The sequence below is a fragment of the Dipodomys merriami genome, unplaced genomic scaffold (genome assembly GCF_024711535.1).
Source record: "Dipodomys merriami isolate MVZ:Mamm:240054 unplaced genomic scaffold, mDipMer1.0.p SCAF_78, whole genome shotgun sequence".
Lineage (NCBI taxonomy): Eukaryota > Metazoa > Chordata > Mammalia > Rodentia > Heteromyidae > Dipodomys > Dipodomys merriami.
The window spans coordinates 2,169-24,165 of NW_027206379.1; the positions used below are offsets into that span (position 1 = coordinate 2,169).

Here is a 21,997-nt window from a genome sequence, read left to right on the forward strand (position 1 = left end):
CCCCTCCCCTGAGGGCTCCCCTGGAGTATGAGTGAAGCCCCATATCAGAGCAGATACCCCAGTGTAGCCCCATCTGTGCATAAGTCCCTGATCTGCCAGCTGCCATCAGACCAGACTCAAGGGTGCTCAGGGAGCTGCTCCAGGGTCTCCACAGATATTGAGTGTCTGGGGTTGCCTAAAGTTGGACTGCTGCCTGGGAAGCCACAGGCCGCAGGCCGCCAAGTTTGAGTCCAACCCTGGCAGCTGCCCCTTCTCCCATTCTCTCCCCGCCTTGGTCCTGGAGGAGGATGGCACTGAGGTCCACTGGCCAGGCTTGTTGGGAAAGAGGCAGGGAGCCAGCAGACAATCGCCTAGAGATTGGTGTGGAAATGCAGAGCGGCCTGACCCAGGCCTAACTCCTCCTAACTCCAACCCCCAGCTTATTGCATTTCTTTCCTGCCCGGGCTGGCTTTGAACTCAATCCTCAGATCTCAGCCTCCTGAGTAGCTAGGATTACAGGCATGAGCCACCTTCGCCCAGCCCCAGCTTGTTTCTTGCTGCTGGAAACACTGCTGTGGGAAGTGGGAGCAACTCCCAGACCTCTCTGCAGCCTCTCCTCACCTAGACCTGGACTTTGCAATGTCCCCAGCTGCAGCCAGGTTTCTCACACCCAGGGAATGACCAGGCACAGTGGAGATCCCCAGCTGCTCCCAGCAATAAACCTCTTGATTGCCTTAGGTTTCTAGGACTTGAGTTCCTTGGGCACCTGGTCCAAGATCCCACCAGGAGACAAAGAAAAGAACAAATGGCTCCAAGAAAGTCTGCATGGGAAAAAAAATTTTTTTTAATGATAAAGACAGGGCTGGGAAGGTGGCTCAGTGGTAGAGTGCTTGCCTTGCATGCATGAGGCCCTGGGTTCAATTCCTCAGCACCACATAAGCAGAAAAAAAAAAGCCGGTAGTGGCGCTGTGGCTCAAGTGGTAGAGCACTAGCCTTGAGCTGAAGAGCTAAGGGACAGCGCCCAGGCCCAGAGTTCAGGCCCCATGACTGGACCAAAATAATAATAATAATTTTAAAGTCTATGTGATTTTATCCATGTCACTTTATCTCTCTGGTCCTATTATCTGAGAAACTGGAGTGGTAACCTTGACTTTTATGGATGGCTGTGGTGGTGAAATAAAATAATGGAGATTACTGGCCACAGGAGTGACAGCTATTTCTCCATGGTAAAATCCTGAACCAACTGGTCGACTAAGAAGGGTGGCCTCCAGGAGAAATAGAGGAACAGCCTGGTGCTGAGGCTGTTGTTTCCTGAGTCCCAGGAAGGGGCAGCCCTGCTGGGGCAAATGGGCTAGAATTGAACTTGAGCAGAGGAGAGCAGTGGGAAGGCCAGGAGAGGGTGGAGGTCAGGATCCTCCTCCAGCCTTTGGCCATCTGCTCCAGAGAGCGGGAGCTCGGGCTTGTGTACCTGGCTCTGTGGACACGTGGGCCCCAAAGCCACCGTTGGGATGTGTGCCGAAGACTCAGGCCTTCCTTTGATAGGGTGCTCCAGCCCAAGGAGCTGTGGAGAGGCAGGCTGGGCCGGGGGACTGGGCAGGCGGGCACTGAGCTTAGGACAGTACACAAGGAAGTTGGAACCAGTAGGCAAAGCAGACAGGACAGGGCTGGGAGACAGCTGGGCAGGAGAAAAAGTCACTATAGGTGGGCCAGGAGATAATGAGGGCTGTGGTGGTGGGGATGGGAGGAGGCCAGGAGAATCCTGACCCTGTGGATTTGAACACAGATGCTGGTCTAGTGGATTTGAACACAGATGCTGGGCTAAAGGAGAGGAACCTGGCTTCTCCTGGCAGCCATGTTGTCTCTCAGGGGCAGACTGTCCCTGGAGTTGCTCAGCCTGGCCCCAGCAGGTGGTAAGCAGTGGAGTTGGGGTGGAGGCACATTTCAGGGGGCACTGGCGCTCATGGAAGTGCAAGGTCCGGCTCCACCAGGTCAGCTCTGCCTGCAGGGTGTGGATCTCCTTCCGCAGGGCGTGGTTGTGTTTCTCCAAGGACTCATGCTGCTGGGGGGGCGGGGGAACAGATGGACAGGGAGGGGATGTCAGCCTGGTCATGGCCAGCACACACCCTGTGCCACTCCAGAGTCTGTATTGCTGAGAAAAGACACCACTACCTTTTGCATGTGCAGGATGGAGCCCCTTGCCCATACTCTGACCATCTGTCCACCATTATCCACCAATTCTTTGTTTTTAGTGGTATGCATGCACATGTGTATGTGCGTGCATGTGTTCATGTATGTGTGTGCATGACTTCCAGCCTGTGGCTGGTTAAGTGTAGGTAAGAGTCTTACAGACTTTTCTGCCAGGGCTGCATTGAACCATGATCCTCAGATCTCAGCCTCCTGAATAGTGAGGATTACAGGTGTGAGTCACCTGTGCCAAGTTCTCATCCTGCGTCCTCATAGGACTCAGACCTGCCCAATACAGGTGCTACCACTATTTCTCACCTGAGGAATTCTCTTGGCCTGGAGAAGCCATTCAGTAATGGCCATTAACTATGGGCTGAAACATCTGAAGGTGTTGTTTTTTTTTTTTTTTTTGGGTCCGGTCGTGGGGCTTGAACTCTGGGCCTGGGTGCTGTCCCTCAGCTCTTCAGCTCAAGGCTAGCGCTCTACCACTTGAGCCACAATGCCACTTCCAGCTTTTTTTTTTCTTTTTGCTTATGTGGTGCTGAGGAATCGAACCCAGGGCCTCATGCATGCAAGGCAAGCGCTCTACCACTGAGCCACCTTCCCAGCCCCCATCTGAAGGTTTTTGAGATGCTCAGAATCCATAATCCCTGTCCAGGGGTTCAAGGCCAGCATGGCAGTTCCAGGGCAAGCTGCCAGCTCTGTCGTGTTCCCTTGAATTCCTGTCATTCAATTGGAATTTGCATCTGCTACGCAATTTCTGTCTCTTCTGATGCTTCCTACCTTGCCCTGTGCCAGTCCTGAGGTGGCCTTCCTGTGGCAAATGCAATGTTATTGTGTCCTAGACACCTCGAATCTGCTTAATGCCATTGCCAGGCCCCTCTAACCTGGCCTAGAAGCCCCCAGCGCTTCCAGAGCACCGTGTGGGGGGGACTGAGGACACTGCTTCTCAGGTTGGCAGCATGGGTGGGTTTTACTGGGTAAAACATAGCTTTTCCTACATGCTGTTCTGAGGAACACCAGTTTTGTGGAGATCCATCAAGGTGGGCCTCTCAATGACCATGTACACATATATAGTGGCAACAAGGATAGAAATGAAGAGAGATTTCTCTTGAGCTAGGGGATGATGTCTGTCTAATCCTAGCTATTCAGGAGGCTGAGATCTGAGGACTGCAGTTTAAAGCTAGACCTGGCCGGAAAATCCATGAGGCTCTAATTGCCAATTAACCACCAAAAAGCCACAAGTAGAGCTGTGGCTCAAGTGGTAGAGCACCAATCTTAGCCAAAAATAAAAGCTAAGAGATAGTGCCCAGGCTGAGTACCAGCCCCAGTACTAACTTGTGTGCGCCCATGTACACACACACACACACACACACACACACACACACACACACACACACACACACACACACACACAAATTTCATTCCACAGACCCTAGGATGAATAACTGGAAACATCATCCTTGGTTCCCTATGTGTGACACTTTAAAGGAGAAGTTGAAGGCAGGGGCCTATTGCATAAGAATGTGGCTGAGGCCAAGGACTCCAGGTTCAGTGGCCTCACTGTCAGACTGGTTTCTGCTTGTGGAATGGATGTTTCTAAACCTCAGCTGAGCACACGTGGCCCACACCTGTAATCCTAGCTACTCAGGAGGCTGGGTATGAGAATTCTGGTTCAAAGCCAGCACGCTTATCTCCAATTAAGCACAAAAAATGGCAGAAGTGGAGCTGTGGCTCAAGTGGTAGATTGCTAAACTTGAGCACAAAAGCCCAGAGACAGTGCCTAGGCCTTGAGTTCAAGTCCCTGGACTGGCACAAAAGGAAAAGAAAAAAAAAAAAAAAAAAACACCTCATCTGTGGAAGCCACAACTCCCAACTGACTGTAAAGATAAGACTTTTAGGAAGTAATTTAGATTAAATGAGGTCAAAAGGGTAAGGGTCTAATCTGATAGGGCTGGTGGCCTTATTAGCAGAGAAAGGGAGAAGGGTCACTCTCCTGTCACACCTATAGAGAGGTCACAAGTAATCACCAAGATGGCCACTTATAAGCCAGGCTGGGAGCCCTTAGCAGGAAGAAAACCAAGGGGCACCTTGATCCACCAAATGCTGAGCTGTCTGTGTTGAAGCCCATCTATGGCTTTGCGTGGTGGTCTGAGCAGATGGCATATGGCCCCAGAGCTTCCCATTGCCTAGAATAGAACAGTGCCAAGCAAAGAGGAGATTTAACAGTTTGCTGTGGAGTAAGGTGACATCCATGAGGCCTTCCCCAGATGCAGGCTGGGCAAATGCTGGCACCATGTTCCTGTCAGGATTTCCCAGCCTCTAGAACCAGGAGCTAAATACAACTCCTTTCTTGATAAGTTAACCCAGTCTATGCTGCTGTGTTACAGAAACAGAAGACAGACTAAGACAGAGGGCATCCCCACCTCGTGCAGGGCATCTGCCTTGTCCGTGTGCTTCTGCCGGCTGCGCTGGGCGGCCACCCGGTTCTTCTGTTTCTTCTTCAGCTGCCTCTGACACTCCACCTGGTTCTGCTAGGCATAAAAGAAGGCTCTAGGGTCCTGGCAGGGACCTGAACGCCTCTCTCTCCCTCGGCACCTAAAGCACAGGTACGTCCTTGTAATGCCGGTCCTATCCAGTGTGCTGCTCACAGCTCAACTGGGAGGTGAGGCAGCCTAGATTTTCGGTTTTTTTTTTTTTGTTTTTTTTTTTGGGTCCAGTCGTGGGGCCTGAACTCTGGGCCTGAGTGCTATCCCTCAGCTCTTCAGCTCAAGGCTAGCGCTCTACCACTTGAGCCATAGCGCCACTTCCGGCTTTTTTCTTTTTGCTTATGTGGTGCTGAGGAATCGAACCCAGGGCCTCAGGCATGCAAGGCAAGCGCTCTACCACTGAGCCAACTTCCCAGCCCCTCGTTTTTATTATTTTTATGCCGGTCCTGGGGCTTGAACTCAGGACCTGGGCACTGTCCCTGAGCTTCTTTGGCTCTTAGGCTAGCACTCTACCACTTGAACCATAACACCACTTCTGTATTTTTCTGAGTAGTTTATTGGCGATAAGAGTGTCACTGAGTGGGCTGGAAAGGTGGCTCAGTGGTAGTGGTAGAGCGCTTGCCTTGCCCTGGGTTTGATTCCTCAGCACCACATAAGCAAAAATAAAAAAGCTGGAAGTGGCGCTGTGGCTCAAGTGGTAGAGTACTAGCCTTGAGCTGAAGAGCTGAGGGACAGCGCCCAGGCCCAGAGTTCAGGCCCCACAACCAGACACCCCCCCAAAAAAAAGAAAAGAAAAGAAAAAAAAAAGTGTCACTGATTTATCTGCCCAGGCTGGGTTTGAACTGCAATCCTCAGATCTCAGCCTCCTGAGTAGCTAGGATTACAGGAGTGTGCTACTGGCACCTGGCTAGAAACCTGAAATTTAAGCCCAGACAGAAAGGGCTTCAAACAGGCCAAGTCTCTCTGGATTAGGCACTCGTGTCTCTAAGCCCAGTTACCTCACCTGTACCTAAAGGCACAGGGGACCTTCTTTTCGCCAAGAATGGAGGAGAGAATCTGGCACAGGTGGCCTTGTGCCAGCGAGGAATGGCAAAGGTCAGCGCTGTTATGCCAACTGCTATGGTTTCCACAGACCAGGTGCTGAGGTTCCCTACCGGATGGCTCGGTGAGGGCAGGGCCAGGGCTGACTCAGTTCCATGTGCCAATGCCCAGCTTGGGTCTGAAACAGATGTTCACTTGCTCAACAAACATCTGTTGACCACCTACTACTATGTGCCAGAGCCTCAGATAGGACACAGCAGCCAATAAACCAGACAAAACTCCCTGTCCACATGCTCACACTACAGTGGGCCTGTAGCCATAGGCAAAGACAGAAGAGTGGACCCCAAGGTTAACAATGGTGTCACCCGCCCTCCCCCCCAAACCTGGGAACCATGAAACCTAGATGAAACATCTCATCCAAATGCACAGAGCTCTGGAAAACGAGGGCAAGAGGGGAGAGTTAGCTTGCCGCCCCCCTGCGGAAGTGTGATAGGTATAAGGTCCTGGTGACCCTGCCCAGGGACTCTGGATCTGGATGTCCCCGGTTCACAGCTACCCCGGGCCCTGTCCTCCCAGGGGCTCCTGAGCACAGCAGGTTCATTTTGGACTCTGGAGAGTCACAAGATCAGAGGCTGGGGAAAGGAGGGGGAGAAACCACAGCTGGGGAGACTTGGGGAGGGAAGAAGAGACTTGGGGAGGGAAGACAGTGAGGGATGAGCTTGTGAACGGGAGGTGGCAGGGAGCCAGTTCTAAACTCAAATCTGGTCTGTAATATGAGAGCTAGGGAGGTGTCATCCCAATGCCCCCAGCTCTTCAGGAGAGGAACCAGCCAGCCAGGCACTGCAGACTCACACCTGTAATCCTAATTCTTCAGGAGACAGATCTCAGGATCCATGTTCTAAGCCAGCCAGGCAAGTGAGTCTGATGACTCATCTCCAATTTACCACCAAAAAGCTGCAAGTGGAGCTGTGGTTCAAGTGGTACAGCACCAACCTTGAGCAAAAACAAAAAACTAAGTGACCGTGCTCAGGGCCTGAGTTCCAGCCCCAATACCAGTGCACGGACATACAAATTGAGATCCAGGAAAGAGGAGGATGCACCCTGTGTGTGTGCGGAAGTGGGACTAGAACTCTGGCTGTATCCCTCTCCCTCCCATCCCCCATTGTCCAGACCCTGGGAGGGAACCTCAGCTTATTCCCCTTCTCCCCCATTCCTGGTCCCGATACTCACTGTCCCAGACAGCAGCACATCCTGGCCACAGAGGTGCATAGCTCTGGCAGGAGTGGCAGAGGCCCCGAGGTCCCCACCAGCATCTGCGACCTCCCGGTGCCCTCTGGGGGCCGCTGAGGAAGTGGTGCCTCTTTAAGTCCTCAGTGACCACTCCCCCCCTCCCCCCCTCCTGCAAGTCCAGTTTCAGTTTCTTCTAAAGCCACCGGCTGCTCAGAATCCCTGGCTCAGGCTTGCTCACGTGGCTGGGACTTCCTAACATGCACTGGCCTTCCGGTGGGGCCCCTTCTCTGGGAGGAGGCCAGGTGAGGGCGGAGTAGAGGGGCATGGAAGGCCAGGTGTCAGGTGGTGCTCTAGGGAAGAAGGACCTTCAGGCTGCCAGGGACAGAGCCAAGAGGAGGAACCAGTGGGGTCCCAGAGCTGATGTGGGGTTGTGGGGAGCCCCTGTTTTCTGGGGGAAAGCCCAGGTTTACAATCTTCATTGAAGCTGTGCAGCTTGGAGAAGATGATTCACCTTCTCTGGGCCTTCGTTTCCTCATCAGTAAAGGGTATGGGAGGAATGATACAGATTCCCAGGCTTAAGTTGGATCTGAGTGAAACAATGCAACCGTCCTAAACCTTATAAGGCCCTCAGAAGTTTTAGTTTTACCAGATGGGTAAAATACCACACAACATGGAGAGACCGGCTTCCCAGTCATGTGACCTGAGTAGGTAAACTCACCCTTGCTGTAGTTTTGGTTCCAAATCTGTAAGGAGAGGGTGGAAATCATTTTGTGACAAAAATATAATGAATGAAGGCAGGTGAGTTGCATGAACCATGCCAGTGCAAGGTCTGCAAAGAAATGTCTCAATCATAATGGTAGGAGATGAAACTAAGCTTATAATCATGCCTAAAAGGCCGGAGCACCCAGTTATATAATAGCAACTGCCATGAGATCTGAACAATATAGACAGGAGCCAGTCGCTCATGCCTGTAATCCTAGCTACTCTGGACCTAAAACTGAGGATTATGGTTCAAAACCAACCCAGACTATAAAACTTTTATCTCCAATTAACCACCAAAAGCTGGAAGTGGAGCTGTGGCTCAAGCCTTGAGGAAAAAGGCCAAGTGAGAAGAGCAGGAAGGCTTGAGTTCAAGCCCGAGTACCAGCACAAACAAACAAACAAAAACCCTGAACAGGGGCTGGGAAGGTGGCTCAGTGGTAGAGTACTTGCCTTGCATGCCTGAGGCCCTGGGTTCGATTCCTCAGCACCACATAAGAAAAAAGAAAAAAGCCGGAAGTGGCGCTGTGGCTCAAAGGGTAGAGCACTAGCCTTGAGCTGAAGAGCTGAGAGACAGCGCCCAGGCCCAGAGTTCAGGCCCCACGACTGGACCCAAAAAAAAACAAAACAAAAAAAACCGCTGAACAACATGATTAAGATTCTGAGCTGGGCATTGGTGGCTCATGCCTATAATCCTAGCTACTCAGGAGGCTGAGATTTGAGGATCACTGTTCAAAGCCAGCTGGTTAGGAAAAAGTCTGCAAGATTCTTATCTCCAATTAATCTTCTGAAAGCCAGAAGTGGAACTGTGGCTCAAAGCAGTAGAGTGTTAGCCTTAAGCAAAAAGAGCTTAGGGACAGCACTCAGGCCCTGAGTTCAAGCCCCACAACCAACAAAAAAATAAAAATTTGTAAATAAGATTCTGTAAAGTTTGATATCAATATGTAAATAGGTAATAAAGTATAAAAGTGTGCATGGAAGGGAATAAGAAATAAAATTGAGAGTCATGGATGTGGGTTGAATCATGAAAGGTGGGTTGAGAGGCCTGGGGACTTCTTTGAGAAAGATAGTGAATCACTTTTAAATATATTGCAGTATATACACAAACAGCATAAAGAACCTAAATGAGAGCTGTTGGCCAGTAGGGGAATGGAGGTGGGGAAAGAGAAACGGGCTTTGTTGGGGAATGAACACTAGCGGGAGAGGGTTAGGATAGGGAGGACGAGGGCCTAGGAAGGTGGCTCAGTAGTAGAGTGCTTGCCTTGCATGCATGAAGCCCTGGGTTCGATTACTAAGCACCACATAAGCAGAAAGAAGTGGAAGTGGTGCTGTGGCTCAAATGGTAGAGCACTAGCCTTGAGCTAAAGCGCTCAGGGACAGTGCCCAGGCCCAGAGTTCAGGCCCCATGACCGACCCCCCCCCAAAAAAAAAGATAGTGGGGACGAAGGAAGATGAATACATATGATGAAGGAAATAGGTTGTTTGCAACTATGAAAATAGAACAATGACCTGGCTCTGGAGGCTCACGTCTACAATCCTAAATTAACATTAACAATTAAAAAAAAAAATCTTTGTACCCATGCACCAGTGGCTCACTCCTATAAACTTAGCTACTTTAAGAGACTGAGATCTGGAGAATGGCAGTTCGAAGTCAATTTGAACAGAAAAATCTTCAAGAATCCATCTCTAAAAATAAGCATAGAGCCAGGCGCTGGTGGCTCACACCTGTAATCCTAGCCACTCAGGAGGCTAAAATCTGAGAATTGTGCTTCAAAGCCAGCCTGGGCAGGAAAAGTCCATGAGACTCTAATCTCCAATAAACCACTCAGAAAACCAAAAGTGGTGCTGTGGCTCAAGTAATAGAGTGCTAGCATTGAGCTGAAGAGCTGAGGGACAGCACTCAGGCCCAGAGTTCAAGCCCCATGACCCACCAAAAAAATTTTTTTTAAATCCTGGCTAGAGTCTGTGGCTAAAGTGAGGGAGCACCAAGGGAATATGAGGCCCTGAGATTTGAGCTCAGTACCGCCAAAACAAACAAAATCAAATCTCAACTAGCAAAGCCTAAAGCTCCAGGTAAACTTCCATGGTCATGATCTTTGGAAGTAAGACCTTGTTTGGACAGAATATCTGTTAGGGACAGAGGAGCCAGTAACCACTGTCCACAACAAGTATGCTATATGTAGGATCCTATGGTCTGGTGAGCATCTTGGGGTTGTGCCTGAGTCTGAGGGCTCAAGGCTGATAAGACTACTAGGATGGCAAGTGCTGTGGATATGACAATTACTGATGAGTGGTCTGGAGTGGATGTGCTGAATTTTCAGCTGCCTGTGAGCAGATTAGAAAAAAATCTTGCAATGATTGGTAGTGTCTGCCATGCTGTGATTGATTAGTGATGTCTGCCATGAACAGAGACATAGTAAGTAATTTTATACCCTCTCTCTTTTTTTTTTTTTTTTTGGTAGGCCATAGGGCTTGAACTCTGGGCCTGGGCGCTGTCCCTCAGCTCTTCAGCTCAAGGCAAGCGCTCTACCACTTGAGCTACAGCGCCACTTCCGGTTTTCTGGTGGTTTATTGGAGATCTGAGTCTCACGGTCTCTCCTGCCCAGGCTGGCTTTGAACCGAGATTCTCAGATCTCAGCCTCCTGAGTAGCTAGGATTACAGGCGTGAGCCACCAGCGCCCGGCTTATACCCTCTCTTTAACTAAGTCTAAAACTAGCCTGGGTAGCTTTAGCATTGGAAGACTTCACTCTGAGTGCTGGTATGCTGCTCATCAGGTTTATCACCTGATATGTTCACTGGGGATGATGGAGAAAACAAACCTATTATAGTTCTGTTGTTTTGAAGAAAGGAAGGAATGAGGTGAGATGAAAGTTTTTCCAATATTGTAAAGTCCTGTCCTGCTAGATACATTCCTCCTCCGGAGATTTATGGAGACATATTCTAGATTCTAAATCATTGAATGCCATCTCATAATGAGAAATGCTGGATAGGTGGGCAGGACTGGGCCCAATATCTGGGTCCTGCTGCCTTGCTTCGAAGGGGGTTGAGACAGATTGGGGCACCCCAGGCAGTAAGGCTGCCATTTCTCTGAATTGTTTTTGTTTCTCAGAAACCAAGAGGGCAGGGGTAGAGTCTTACCTGAAACAAACACCTGAGGGGCTCATTAGTAGTCCATGAGCTCCATAGGGAATGGATCTGGAGCAGGCTGTGTGTGATGTAACCCCTAAAATACCTGTGTGGCTACCTAGAGCACAGATACCCACCCCCTCTCCCCAGCTTATAGTCGCATACGCAGACTCCCAGGCCCTGGCTTCTGCTAGAGGATAGACAAGCAGCAGGTATGGCTTCAAAGCCAGCCAGCCAGGCCCCAGCCCTGGAGGAAAAGCAGAGGCAGCGTTTATGGCTTGCTCTCCCAGAGGAGATGGCTTGGAGAGGGAGGGACAGGCAAAGAGGGATTCTAAGGGTGATAAGGTTGAACCTTGAATGCCTATGCAAAGCTTCTCTCCAGGGTGCTTGACCTCCTGGCTGGCAGAGTCACCAAGTCGGAGCCTTCCCTCAGATAGGGCAGGAGGCTCAAACTACATTTATTTCTCACAGTATTGGAAGCTGGGAGTCTAAGGTCAAGGTGCTGGCAGATTCTGTGGTGGCACACAAAGTTCTGCTGCTTTTTTTTTTTTTTTGTCAGTTGTGGGGCTTGAACTCTGGGCCTGGACGCTGTCCCTCAGTAAGCCACAGCGCCACTTCTGGCTTTTTCTGTTTATATGGTGCTGAGGAATCGAACTCAGGGCCTCATGCAAGGCAAGCACTCTACCACTGAGCCACCTTCCCAGCCCCCTCTGCTTGCTCTTTGACACTAACCCTGCTGGATGTGGAGGCACACACCTATGAACCCAGGTAATTGGGAGGCAGAGATCAGGAGGGTCATGGTTCAAGGCCAGTCTAGGCAAGAGTTAGTGAGACCCCCCCTCTCCAACAAGTTGAGTTTGGTGGCCACTTCTACTAACTATACAGGAGGCCTGGATAGCTATAATATGGCTTATGATTGACTTTGGGCAAAAAAAAAAAATGACAGGCCTTATCAGAAAAAATACCTAAATAAAAAAGGGCTGGAGGTATGGCTCAGGCTCAAATGGTAGCGTGCTCCCTAACAGCACAAGTCCCTGAATTCAAACCTTAGTACTGACAAAAAAGGGTGGGGAGGTCTAATTCCATCATGATCTCAAGACCTCATCTAAACCTAATTACTTCTGATCCTTGCTCTTCTCACACCTCCTGGGGTCTCCAGCTGCCCAGGAGTGTAGGTCCTCCCTACTTCCTCATCCCTCATGTTAGGCCAGACCTCCTTCAAGTCACCTGAGGGAAGCAGAAGGGGCCAGGTGGCTCTAGTGGGACAAAGTATGTGTGGGTCAGCTAGGAGTTAAGCCTCAGCTAGGAGTTTACATGAGCACACACCTGTTGAGCCTTTCTGCTGGACAGGTCACTTCCTATTGGAGAGGTCAAAGAAGGCTTTCCCGAGCAGGAGCTCTTTGAGACAGCCATTAAAAAATGGGCAGGCTCAGCCAGGCGTCGGTGGCTCACACCTGTAATCCTAGCTACTCAAGAGGCTGAGATCTGAGGATGGAAGTTGAAAGCCAGCCCGGGCAAGAAAGTCCTGGAGACTCTTTTTTTTTTTGTCAGCAGCAGCACCACTTTCGGTTTTCTAGTGGTTTATTGGAGATAAGAGTCTCACAGATTTTCCCTGCCCGGGCTGGCTTTCAATGGTGATCCTCAGATCTCAACCTCCTGAGTAGCTAGGATTAGAGGCTTGAGCCACAGGCACTGGGCTGGCTCTAAATGAGACTCTTATCTCCAACTAACCACCAGAAAACTGGAAGTGGTGCTGTGGCGCAAGTGGTAGAGCGCTAGTCTTGAGCTGAAGAGCTGAGGGACAGCGCCCAGGCCCAGAGTTCTAAGCCCTACCACCAACCAAAAAAAAAAAAAAAAAAAAAAAAAAAGATGGGCAGGCTCTATCTCAGGTTTTGGAATTTATTCTTGGCCAAATCACTTAAAATAATCTTTATGATTCCTCTGTTAAATGGAGATAACAAAAATTGTATATAAAATAATAAGTATAAAAAGGCTTAGAACACTGGTAAGCAATAAGTCACATAGACATCTGAACTTTTTTCCTTTAATAACATAGGTATTTTATTTTAATTAGCTTACCTCAAGTATAGAGAGAAAGGTTTTTCTTTTTTTTTTTTTTTCCTTTGGGTCCAGTCGTGGGGCCTGAACTCTGGGCCTGGGTGCTGTCCCTCAGCTCTTCAGCTCAAGGCTAGCGCTCTACCACTTGAGCCACAGCACCACTTCCAGCTGGGAAGGGTTTTTCATTGTTACATTTCCATACATGTCTATAATATATACTGATCAACCTCACTCCTTCTTTCGGGTCTACCTTCCCCCACTTCCCAAAAAAATTTCAACAGGTTTCGTTGTTCTATTTTCATATGTGTCAACAATTTATTTCATCCTCTTTTATCTTCCTTGTTAACCCAACTTCTTCCTGTTAGTACCTCCCCATACAGAATCTATTTCTCTTTCCTCTCCTTACCGTCACTCTATTGACCTGCTAAACTTTTTTGGGAGGGTGGGGGAGGGTGGGGAGGGATGCAGTCCTGGAACTTGAACTCAGGGCATGGGTATTGTCCCTGAGCTTTTTTTTTTTTGGGGGGGGGGGTCAGTTGTCAGGGCCTGGGCGCTCTCCTTCAGCTCTTTAGCTCAAGGCTAACACTCTACCACTTGAGCCACAGTGCCACTTCTGGTTTTCTGGTGGTTAATTGGAGATAAGAGTCTCACAAGCCAGGTGCCTTTGGCTCTGACATGTAATCCTAGCTACATAGAAGGCTGAGATCTGAAGATCACAGTTCAAAGCCAGCCAGGACACAAAAGTCCATGAGACACTTATCTCCAATTTAAAAAAAAAGCACTCAGAGAACTGGAAGTAGTGCTGTGGCTCAAGTGGTAGAGTGCTAACCTTGAGCTGAAGAGCTGAGGAATAGTGCTCAGGCCCAGAGTCAAGCCCCATGACCGACCAAAAAAGAGAGAGACAGAGAGACACAGAGAGACACAGAGACACAGAGACAGAGACAGAGAGAGACAGAGACAGAAACAGAGAGAGTCTCATGGACTTTCCTACCCAGGCTGTCTTTGAACTGAGATCCTCAGATCTCAGCCTCCTGAGTAGCTAGGATTACAGGCGTGAGCCACCAGTGCCCAGCTTCCTTACCGTTTTTTCCCCCTCTATATGAGACTCTACCACTTGAGCCACAGCTCCACCTCTACCTTTTCTTAATTTTTAAATTTATTTTTGTCAAGGTCATGTATAGAGGGGTTACAGTTACATAAATAAGGTAATAAGTACATTTCTTGTCAAACTTATTACCTCTTCCCTCATTTTTCTCTTACTTTCCCTTCCCCCTCTTACTTTCCCTTCCCCCTATCCCCCCCCCACTAGCTTTTTTGAGGTGTAGTTTATCAGAGATAAGGAATCTCATGGACTTTCCTGCCTGGGATTGGCCTGGAACCAGATTACAGGTGTGAGCCACCAGTGCTCAGCTACATTTCTTTTATTCTGTCAATGAAAAGATTTGAAATTTATGGGAACATAAGTGACAGAGATGGTAAATTCCCCTGGTAACTTCGGTGTGACTTGAATCTGCGAAAGGGACTGACTACAGGATGCCTTTTTGCTACGATGGCTGCTTCATTTTGTGAAAACTATACTTTTTTTTTTTTTTTTTTTTGTCGGTCGTGGGGCCTGAACTCTGGGCCTGGGTGCTCTCCCTCAGCTCTTCACCTCAAGGCTAGCGCTCTACCACTTGAGCCATAGCACCACTTCCTGCTTTTTTCTGCTTATGTGGTGCTGAGGAATCGAACCCAGGGCCTCATGCATGCAAGGCAAGCACTCTACCACGGAGACACCTTCCCAGCCTGAAAACTATATACTCTTTCAAGTCCAACGACAGAAAAGCCACATTGTCTCTGACTGAGCCAAATCAACTTTCCCTTGTCATGACTGAGAGACTCTGTTTTGTTTTGTTTTGTTGGGTCCAGTTGTGGGGCCTGAACTCTGGGCCTGGGTGCTGTCCCTCAGCTCTTCAGCTCAAGGCTAGCGCTCTACCACTTGAGCAACAGCTCCACTTGCGGCCTTTTTTTCTTTTTGCTTATGTGGTGCTGAGGAATCGAACCCAGGGCCTCAGGCATGCAAGGCAAGCACTCTACCACTGAGCCACCTTCCCAGCCCATGACTGACTCTGGACCCTGAGGTTCCCTGCTTCAGCAGAAAGCAACTAGGTCAGTCTTGCTGTCCATACCCCTAAAAGAATTCAGGGTCTGGAGCTCTCGAGGGGGAATGTTATGGTTGGCATCCAGGCAGGCATGAGCAGGAAATGCCCTGGGATACAAGCATCCGTTCTAAAACCTCCAGATGGCCCACATCTGGAACAATCATGGCTAACAGTTAAGGTAACAGCCCTACATATGGCATAGGCCAAGGCTAAACCAAGAAGGACAAAGAGGACTGAACATGAAGGACAAAAGTACCAAATGCACAAGCATAGGCCTTCCCAAACCTGGGCAAGCCTCAGCACAGTGGCCAAACTATTTGGGTAGGGCCACCTGAAAAGCTAAGGGAGAAGAAGAGGCCTTGACTTGAAGTCCCAGTACCAGCACAAAACAAACAAGGAAGCCAGGCACCGTTGACACACCTGTAAACCTACCTACTCAGGAGGCTAAGATCTGAGATCGAGGTTCAAAGCCAGCCTGGGCAGGAAAGTCCATGAGACTCTTATCTCCAATTAAACACCAGGAAACCGGAAGTGGTGCTATGGCTCAAGTGGCAGAGTGCTTACCTTGAGCTAAAAACAGGACCCAGGCCCAGAGTTCAAGCCCCCTCCCTTCCCCCTCCATGACTGGAAGGACTGGTCTATGTGTCTCTGACATCAGGCCAAGCATTCTTTCTACTTTGTCCCAGCTGAGTCAGGAAGGAAGGTCACGCTGGGGGACCGGGGGGGGGGGGGGGGGGATTGGGGCTATGACTCCCCAGGGCCTATGGGGCGGAAGATACCTTTCACTTTCAGCCCAGGACATCATGAGCATGCGTCAGAGTAGAGTTGGCCTCTAAGGAACTGGGTGACTTCACCCAGGGTTCCATGATGTCAGCCCCACGGTTATTCCTCAGTGGTGAGAGGCGCAGGGCAGGGGAAGTGGGAGCTGGCTCGGATCCCAGCAGTCTGCTTTTCCCTGAAGCCTATGTTTCTGACTCTATGCTATTCCTTTAATATACATGTATTTCTGGGAAGTTAACTTGACCTGGGCTGGAAGAATAAATAATAAACAGCCGCTTTGAAGAGTCAGCTTGTATTCCTGGGCTTTACAGGATGTGGCAATGATGATGTGTCCCTTCCATTTTCACAAGAAGTGTTAGCTGTGCGACTCTGGACAAGTCATTGGTTCTCTGGGCCTCAGTTGCCTTGTCTGTAAAATAGCAGGCCCTTCACTTTGCCAGAGCTGTCATGATGACTAAAGCCATACATGGCAATGATCAATAATGAGCCCAGAAAGACTGATCCTTCTCCCTCTTGACTCAGTGCCCTTAAAAACAGATGGCCTTTACCGAGGCTATTGTGCAGGCTAGGCTAGCTCAAGGTAAAGAAGGGCCAGCCCAGAGCAGTCAAGCTCCCAAGCCCCAGACATGAGAGATTGCCTTTGGTAGACCTAGAACCAAGGCTGGGAATGTGGGTAAAGCGTTTGCCTTGCATGTATGAGGCCCTGGGTTCAATTCCTCAGCATCACATAAACGAAAAGGCTGGAAGTGTCACTGTGGCTTAAGTGATAGAGCGCTAGCTTTGAGCTGAAGAGCTCAGGGACAGCGCCCAGACCTAGAGTTCAAGCCCCACGACTGACCAAAAAAAAAACGAATGGTGCCCAAGGGACAGAGCTGTTCTTGGCCAGGCAGGTAAGCAGGTGATCATGGCTAGAGAACTTCAGAGACTGTCTAAGACTACTGGTTTTGCAACTGGGGAAACTGAGGCACAGTAAGAGGAAGGAGTTGGCCAAGTGTAAGGAGACAGCAGAGCCTGGCAGACCTGGGTTCTTCTCCCCTTGTTCATCACTGATTCAGCAGTGCCTTGGGGGACTGGAGTGGAAATAAAGGTGGCCATGAGGTTCCCACAGGAGGACAAGGAGTGTTTGTACTTGCCAAAGGTCAGCAGAAGGACTGAGGGGTGCACTGTGCAAGATGGGGCCTCCCGAGATGCCAGAGCAAAGCCCCTGAAGCTAAACATCCACAAGGCTGAGAGGGGCTTCAGAACTGTGCTCATGAGTGCCAGGTTTTGAAGCCTCACACAGACTTGTACCCTCTGTGAGCCTTAGTTTCCATATATGTAAAGGAGTTCATGAGACTCATCTCCAATTAACCAGCAAAAAAAATTCTAAAGAGGAGGTATGGTTCAAGTAGTAGAGTACCAGCCTTGAGTGAAAAAAATCTAAGAGACAAGGCCCAGGCCCTGAGTTCAGGCCCCAGTGGGGCAGGGGGAGGAGGGGGGAGCAACAAACGTAAAAGCTATGGGAGAAACAGTAGGAAAAGGGGGATTTAGGCAAAGTGAGTTGAATGGTTTCCTTCCCCACTTTCCTCCCTCTCTTCCTTTCTTCCTCACTCCCTTCCTTTCTCCCTCCTTCCCTCCCTCCCTTCCTCCCTTCCTGCCTTCCTTCCTTTTTTTCACCCAGACTCTTACTGTCTTGCCCAGGCTGGCCTCAAAATTTGTGATTCTCCTGCCTCCCCCTCATAAATAGCTGGGATTGTAAGTGTGTCGCACACGTTTAAATACGGAGGTGATGCTGGGCCTCCCTGAGATATTTGCTTTCTTTTTTTGCCAGTCCTAGAGCTTGGACTCAGGGCCTGGGCTCTGTCCTTGAGCCTCTCTGTGCTCAAGGCTAGCGCTCTACCACCTGAACCACAGCGCCACTCCCAGCTTTTTCTGTGTATATGGTACTGAGGAATACAAGCCAGGGCTTCATGCATACTAAGTAAACACTTTACCACTAAGCCACATTCCCAGCCTGAGATATTTGCATACAAACTTTTTTTTTTTTTTTTCAGCTATCTGAGAGAAGTAAGGTGGAAAGAGATACTGGTGTGGGCAGAGGAGGGGTTATCCAGGAGGGGTTACTACAGCAGGAAGTGCAGGAGATTTCCTGGGAGAAGCAATGACCCTCCTAGGCCTAGAGGCCCCTGGGCTGTTGGATAATGTCTGACAGAAGATACAAGGGTTCTAGTGCCTTGGGGGAAAGGAGGGAGGGAGCAAACACATTTCAAGGAGCTGCTGCAGCCAGATGGGCCAGCAGAGGCTATGGGAAATGCTGGGGACAGGGTCAGGGCCAAGAGGGAGCAGAAGCATTTGGCATGGGTCTTGAGCTCTTTTTTTGCTTGAACTTAGAGCCTGGGCACTGTCCCTGAGCTGCTTTTGCTCAAGGCTAGCGCTCTACTACTTGAGCCATAGCACCACTTCTGGCTTTTTCTGTGTATGTGGTACTGAGGAACCAAACCCAGGACTTCATGCATGCTAGGCGAGCACTCTACCATGAAGCCACATTCCCAGCCCAGTACCCAGTGAGGTGGACACAGGTGTGGCTGCTCCAAGCAATTAATATCATCTTTCCTTACTCCTAAGGTTTTGGGCGGGCCTGGGGGTGTCACTTGACCTCTGTGGCTGGAAGAGAGTGAGTGACAGCTCCTTCTGTCATGGGGAAGTTGGACAGGATGCCTTCTGTCACCCACGCCAGGTGAGACACCTGGGCAAAGACCTATAGAGGTTTCAACACCGGACACCCTTGGAGGTGCCAGGCTGGGGTCTGTGGGTTGCCCATACCCACTGAGGGTGAGTGAGCAGCCCTGGGGCAGGGGACTGTCCTGGGGTACTGGAGCCCCCCTGAGCATGAGGGAGTCCTACAGCAAGGACTGGGGTTTATCTGCAGTTGCCATTTCAACATTGGAGTTGCCTACTAGACTTTCCATTTCTTTGCTCATCAGTAGGACAAAAGCTCCACTTGGGTATGCTGCCACCAAGTGCTGGCTGAGGCCCCTGTCCTGGGCACACAGTTCAAAGCACACAACTTGCATCATTGATGTGTGCACGGAGAATTAAATATGTGTTCTCTTCCCATCAAAATTATTATTTTTTGGGGGGGGGCTCTGGTTGTGGGGCCTGAACTCTGGGCCTGGGTGCTATCCCTCAGCTCTTCAGCTCAAGGCTAGCGCTCTACCACTTGAGCCACAGCACCACTTCCAGCTTTTTTCTTTTTGCTTATGTGGTGCTGAGGAATCGAACCCAGGGCCTCATGCATGCAAGGCAAGCGCTCTACCACTGAGCCACCTTCCCAGCCCTTCCCATCAAAATTATAACTTTATTGTGGTGGTGCCAGGTCCTGGCAAGGGGCATTGTACCACTGGAATAGCTATGTCCAGCCCCTGTAACTTGTTTACTTAGTATTTATCTGCCAGTTCTGGGGTTTAAACACAGGGCCTTGTACTTGTCAAGTCTATTGCTTAGCTGGAACTCTACGACTTGAGCTATGCCTCCAGCCCCAATTTTTGCTGGTTGTTTTGGAGATGAAGTCTCACAAACTTTTCTTCCTAGGGCTTACTTTGAACCTTGATCCTCTGGATGGAACCTTGAGTAGCTAGGATTATGGGCCTGAGCCACCAAGTACCCAGATTCTGTAACTTTCTTTTAAACAACCTGAGTACAATAATTTGAATTCAGGTCTGGGAAGGTGGCTCAGTGGTAGAGCACTTGCCTTGCATGCCTGAGGCCCTGAGTTCGATTCCTCAGCACCACATAAGCAAAAAGAAAAAAGCCGCAAGTGGCGCTGTGGCTCAAGTGGTAGAGCGCTAGCCTTGAGCTGAAGAGCTGAGAGACAGCGCCCAGGCCCAGAGCTCAGGCCCCACGACCGGACCCAAAATAAATAAATAAATAAATAAATAAAAATAATTTGAATTCAATAGAGGTGAAGTTGTAACTTAGTGGTACAGTGCCAGCCTAGTGAGCAAAAGGAGCTGAGTTCAAACCTCAGTATCACCAAAAGAACAAACAAAAGAATCAAATAGATAACTTATTTGGTAAGCTTAAAAATAAAATGTAGATAAGTAAAATGCTTGGGTAAATTGTTGCTGATATTTAGTGATTAGTAAGTATAACTTAAGAAATGTTTTATCTTTTAGTTTAATTTTTTGATTCCAAAATTTAAAGTTTTGTTATTATGATTTATTTATTAGTCAGTTGTGGGTCTTGAACTCTGGGCCTGGGCATTGTCCCTCAGCTCTTCAGCTTAAGCCTAGCACTCTACCACTTGAGCCACAGTGCCATTTCCAGTTTTCCGGTGGTTTACTGGAGATAAAGTCTCATGGACTTTCTTGCTGGGGCTGGCTTTGAACCATGATTCTCAGATGTCAGCCTCCTGAGTAGCTAGGATTACATGTGTAAACCACCGGCGCCCAGCTATTATTCCTTATTTTTATAAAGGGGTACATAAAACAGCTGATTGAAATGTTGTACCTTTTTTATTTATATTTTGAAAGGTCTCATTGTGTTGCCAGGTTGGTCCCTAACTGGTAGTCAAAAGCCCCCTAGCCTTGCTGGAGATGTAGCTCAAGTGGTAAAGCACGAGCTTAGCAACTTTGAAGCCAGAGTTCAAACCCTAGTAACCCTAGTACACACACACACACACACACAGAGAAAAAAAAACCCTAGTAACCCTAGTACACACACACACACACACACACACACACACACACACACACACACACACACACACACACACACACACACACACACACACACACACACACACACACACACACACACACACACACACACACACACACACACACACACACACACACACACACACACACACACACACCCCTACTGCTACAGGCTGGGAATGTGGCTTAGTAGTAGAGTACTTGCCTAGCATGCATGAAGCCCCGGGTTCAATTCCACGTAAACAGAAAAAGCTGGAAATGGTGCTGTGGCTCAAGTGGTAGAGTGCTAGCCTTGAGCAAAAAGCAGCTCAGGAACAGTGCCCTGGCCCTGAATTCAGCCCCAGGACTGGCGCTGCCACTCCCCCCCCCAAAAAAAAGCTACTACAGATATTTTTTTTTCCTGCCTCACCCTCTCAAATATTGGACTATACAGGTGCATGCCACTGCCCCCAGCAAAATTAAAATTATATTGCTAAGTTGTTTATACTGGGCAAATACCGCTTTTTGCAAGGCATATAGAACTCAATTCTCAAGTTAAATCCATTTAGCCTAAAGGAGTCTTCTTTTCAAAAGTAGGTTTCACAGCTGTCAGGATTTGGGTATTTTAATTTCATGATCTTTCTTGTGGGAAAAATTATATTTATATATATATCTACAGTTATATATAACTACAGCTTTCTATATATTCTTTTGAAGGTATTTCTCAGGAGTTTTATTTAAGAGCTCTCTTCTCTATGAGGCACAAGGAAACACATTCTGAAATAGATCTCACCCTCCTCTTTAAAATCCCCTCTATGTGACATTGATCAAGATACATCCTTAAACTGACTTGAATTCAAACTCTTCTGTACACGGAAGATAACAGTACATGCAAAATAAATAACTTTTTAAAAAGCCTCTTCACTCCTGATTTCTAGCTTCAGGCAATTACTCATAGTCACTTTCTGACTTCTTCCTTTTTAGACTGAAACCTACCATGAGAATCCCACATTTACTTATTTATGTATTTAGCCTGCATTTATTTAGCCTTTAGTTATATAATTAACCTTGATGTATTTATTTATATAGCCTCATATGTATTTATTCATGTATTTATTTTGTGCCAGTACTGGGGCTTGAACTCAGGGCCTCAAGATCTTGCTTAGCTTTTGCCACCCAAGCCTCACACTCTACTACTTGAGCTACACCTCCACTTCTACTAGTTAACTAAAGTTAAGAACCTCACATACTTTTCTGTTCTGGCTGGCTTCATGCCTGTAATTGAATAGCTAGGAATAGCTAGGATTACAGGAGTGAACTACCTGCACCTGGCCTATGCCTAATATTTATACAAGTAATTCAAGGCTAGTGACAGGTAAAACAATCCAGAAGTACTTAAGATAATAATTTCAAGTCCCCTCCACTCCAAGCTTGCTCCCCAGAATTAACATTTGAATTTCAGTGATTTTTAAACTTTGTGAGTGTTCCACATTGGGAAGTATATTCATCCATATAGATACTGAACCAAACGTT

General features: G+C 48.7%; 1 protein-coding gene across 2 annotated transcripts; it reads right to left on the minus strand.

The window, feature by feature from the left end:
* Positions 1 to 840: 840 nt before the first annotated feature.
* On the minus strand, positions 841 to 7,115 carry LOC138818782 (basic leucine zipper transcriptional factor ATF-like 2). 2 transcript variants are annotated; one of them, XM_070009886.1, is made up of 3 exons: positions 6,924 to 7,115; positions 4,590 to 4,694; positions 841 to 2,035 (listed from the first exon to the last, which is right to left on the minus strand). In XM_070009886.1, the coding sequence occupies exons 1-3, from the start codon at positions 6,960 to 6,962 to the stop codon at positions 1,331 to 1,333; spliced, it is 849 nt and encodes a 282-aa protein (XP_069865987.1). In that variant the 5' UTR covers positions 6,963 to 7,115; the 3' UTR covers positions 841 to 1,330. The 2 variants fall into 2 exon arrangements, with proteins under 2 accessions (XP_069865987.1, XP_069865986.1); XM_070009885.1 differs by having other exon boundaries at positions 841 to 2,038.
* Between the last annotated feature and the right edge of the window lie 14,882 nt (positions 7,116 to 21,997).

What these genes read in the sequence shown, in the direction of transcription:
- LOC138818782 (XM_070009885.1), bottom strand. Translation starts at nt 6,962, where the DNA reads ATGCACCTCTGTGGCCAGGATGTGCTGCTGTCTGGGACA. An exon ending in ATGTGCTGCTGTCTGGGACA is followed by an intron (nt 4,695 to 6,923) that starts GTGAGTATCGGG and finishes TATGCCTAGCAG; the next exon opens with AACCAGGTGGAGTGTCAGAG. An exon ending in AGGCAGATGCCCTGCACGAG is followed by an intron (nt 2,039 to 4,589) that starts GTGGGGATGCCC and finishes CCGCCCCCCCAG; the next exon opens with CAGCATGAGTCCTTGGAGAA.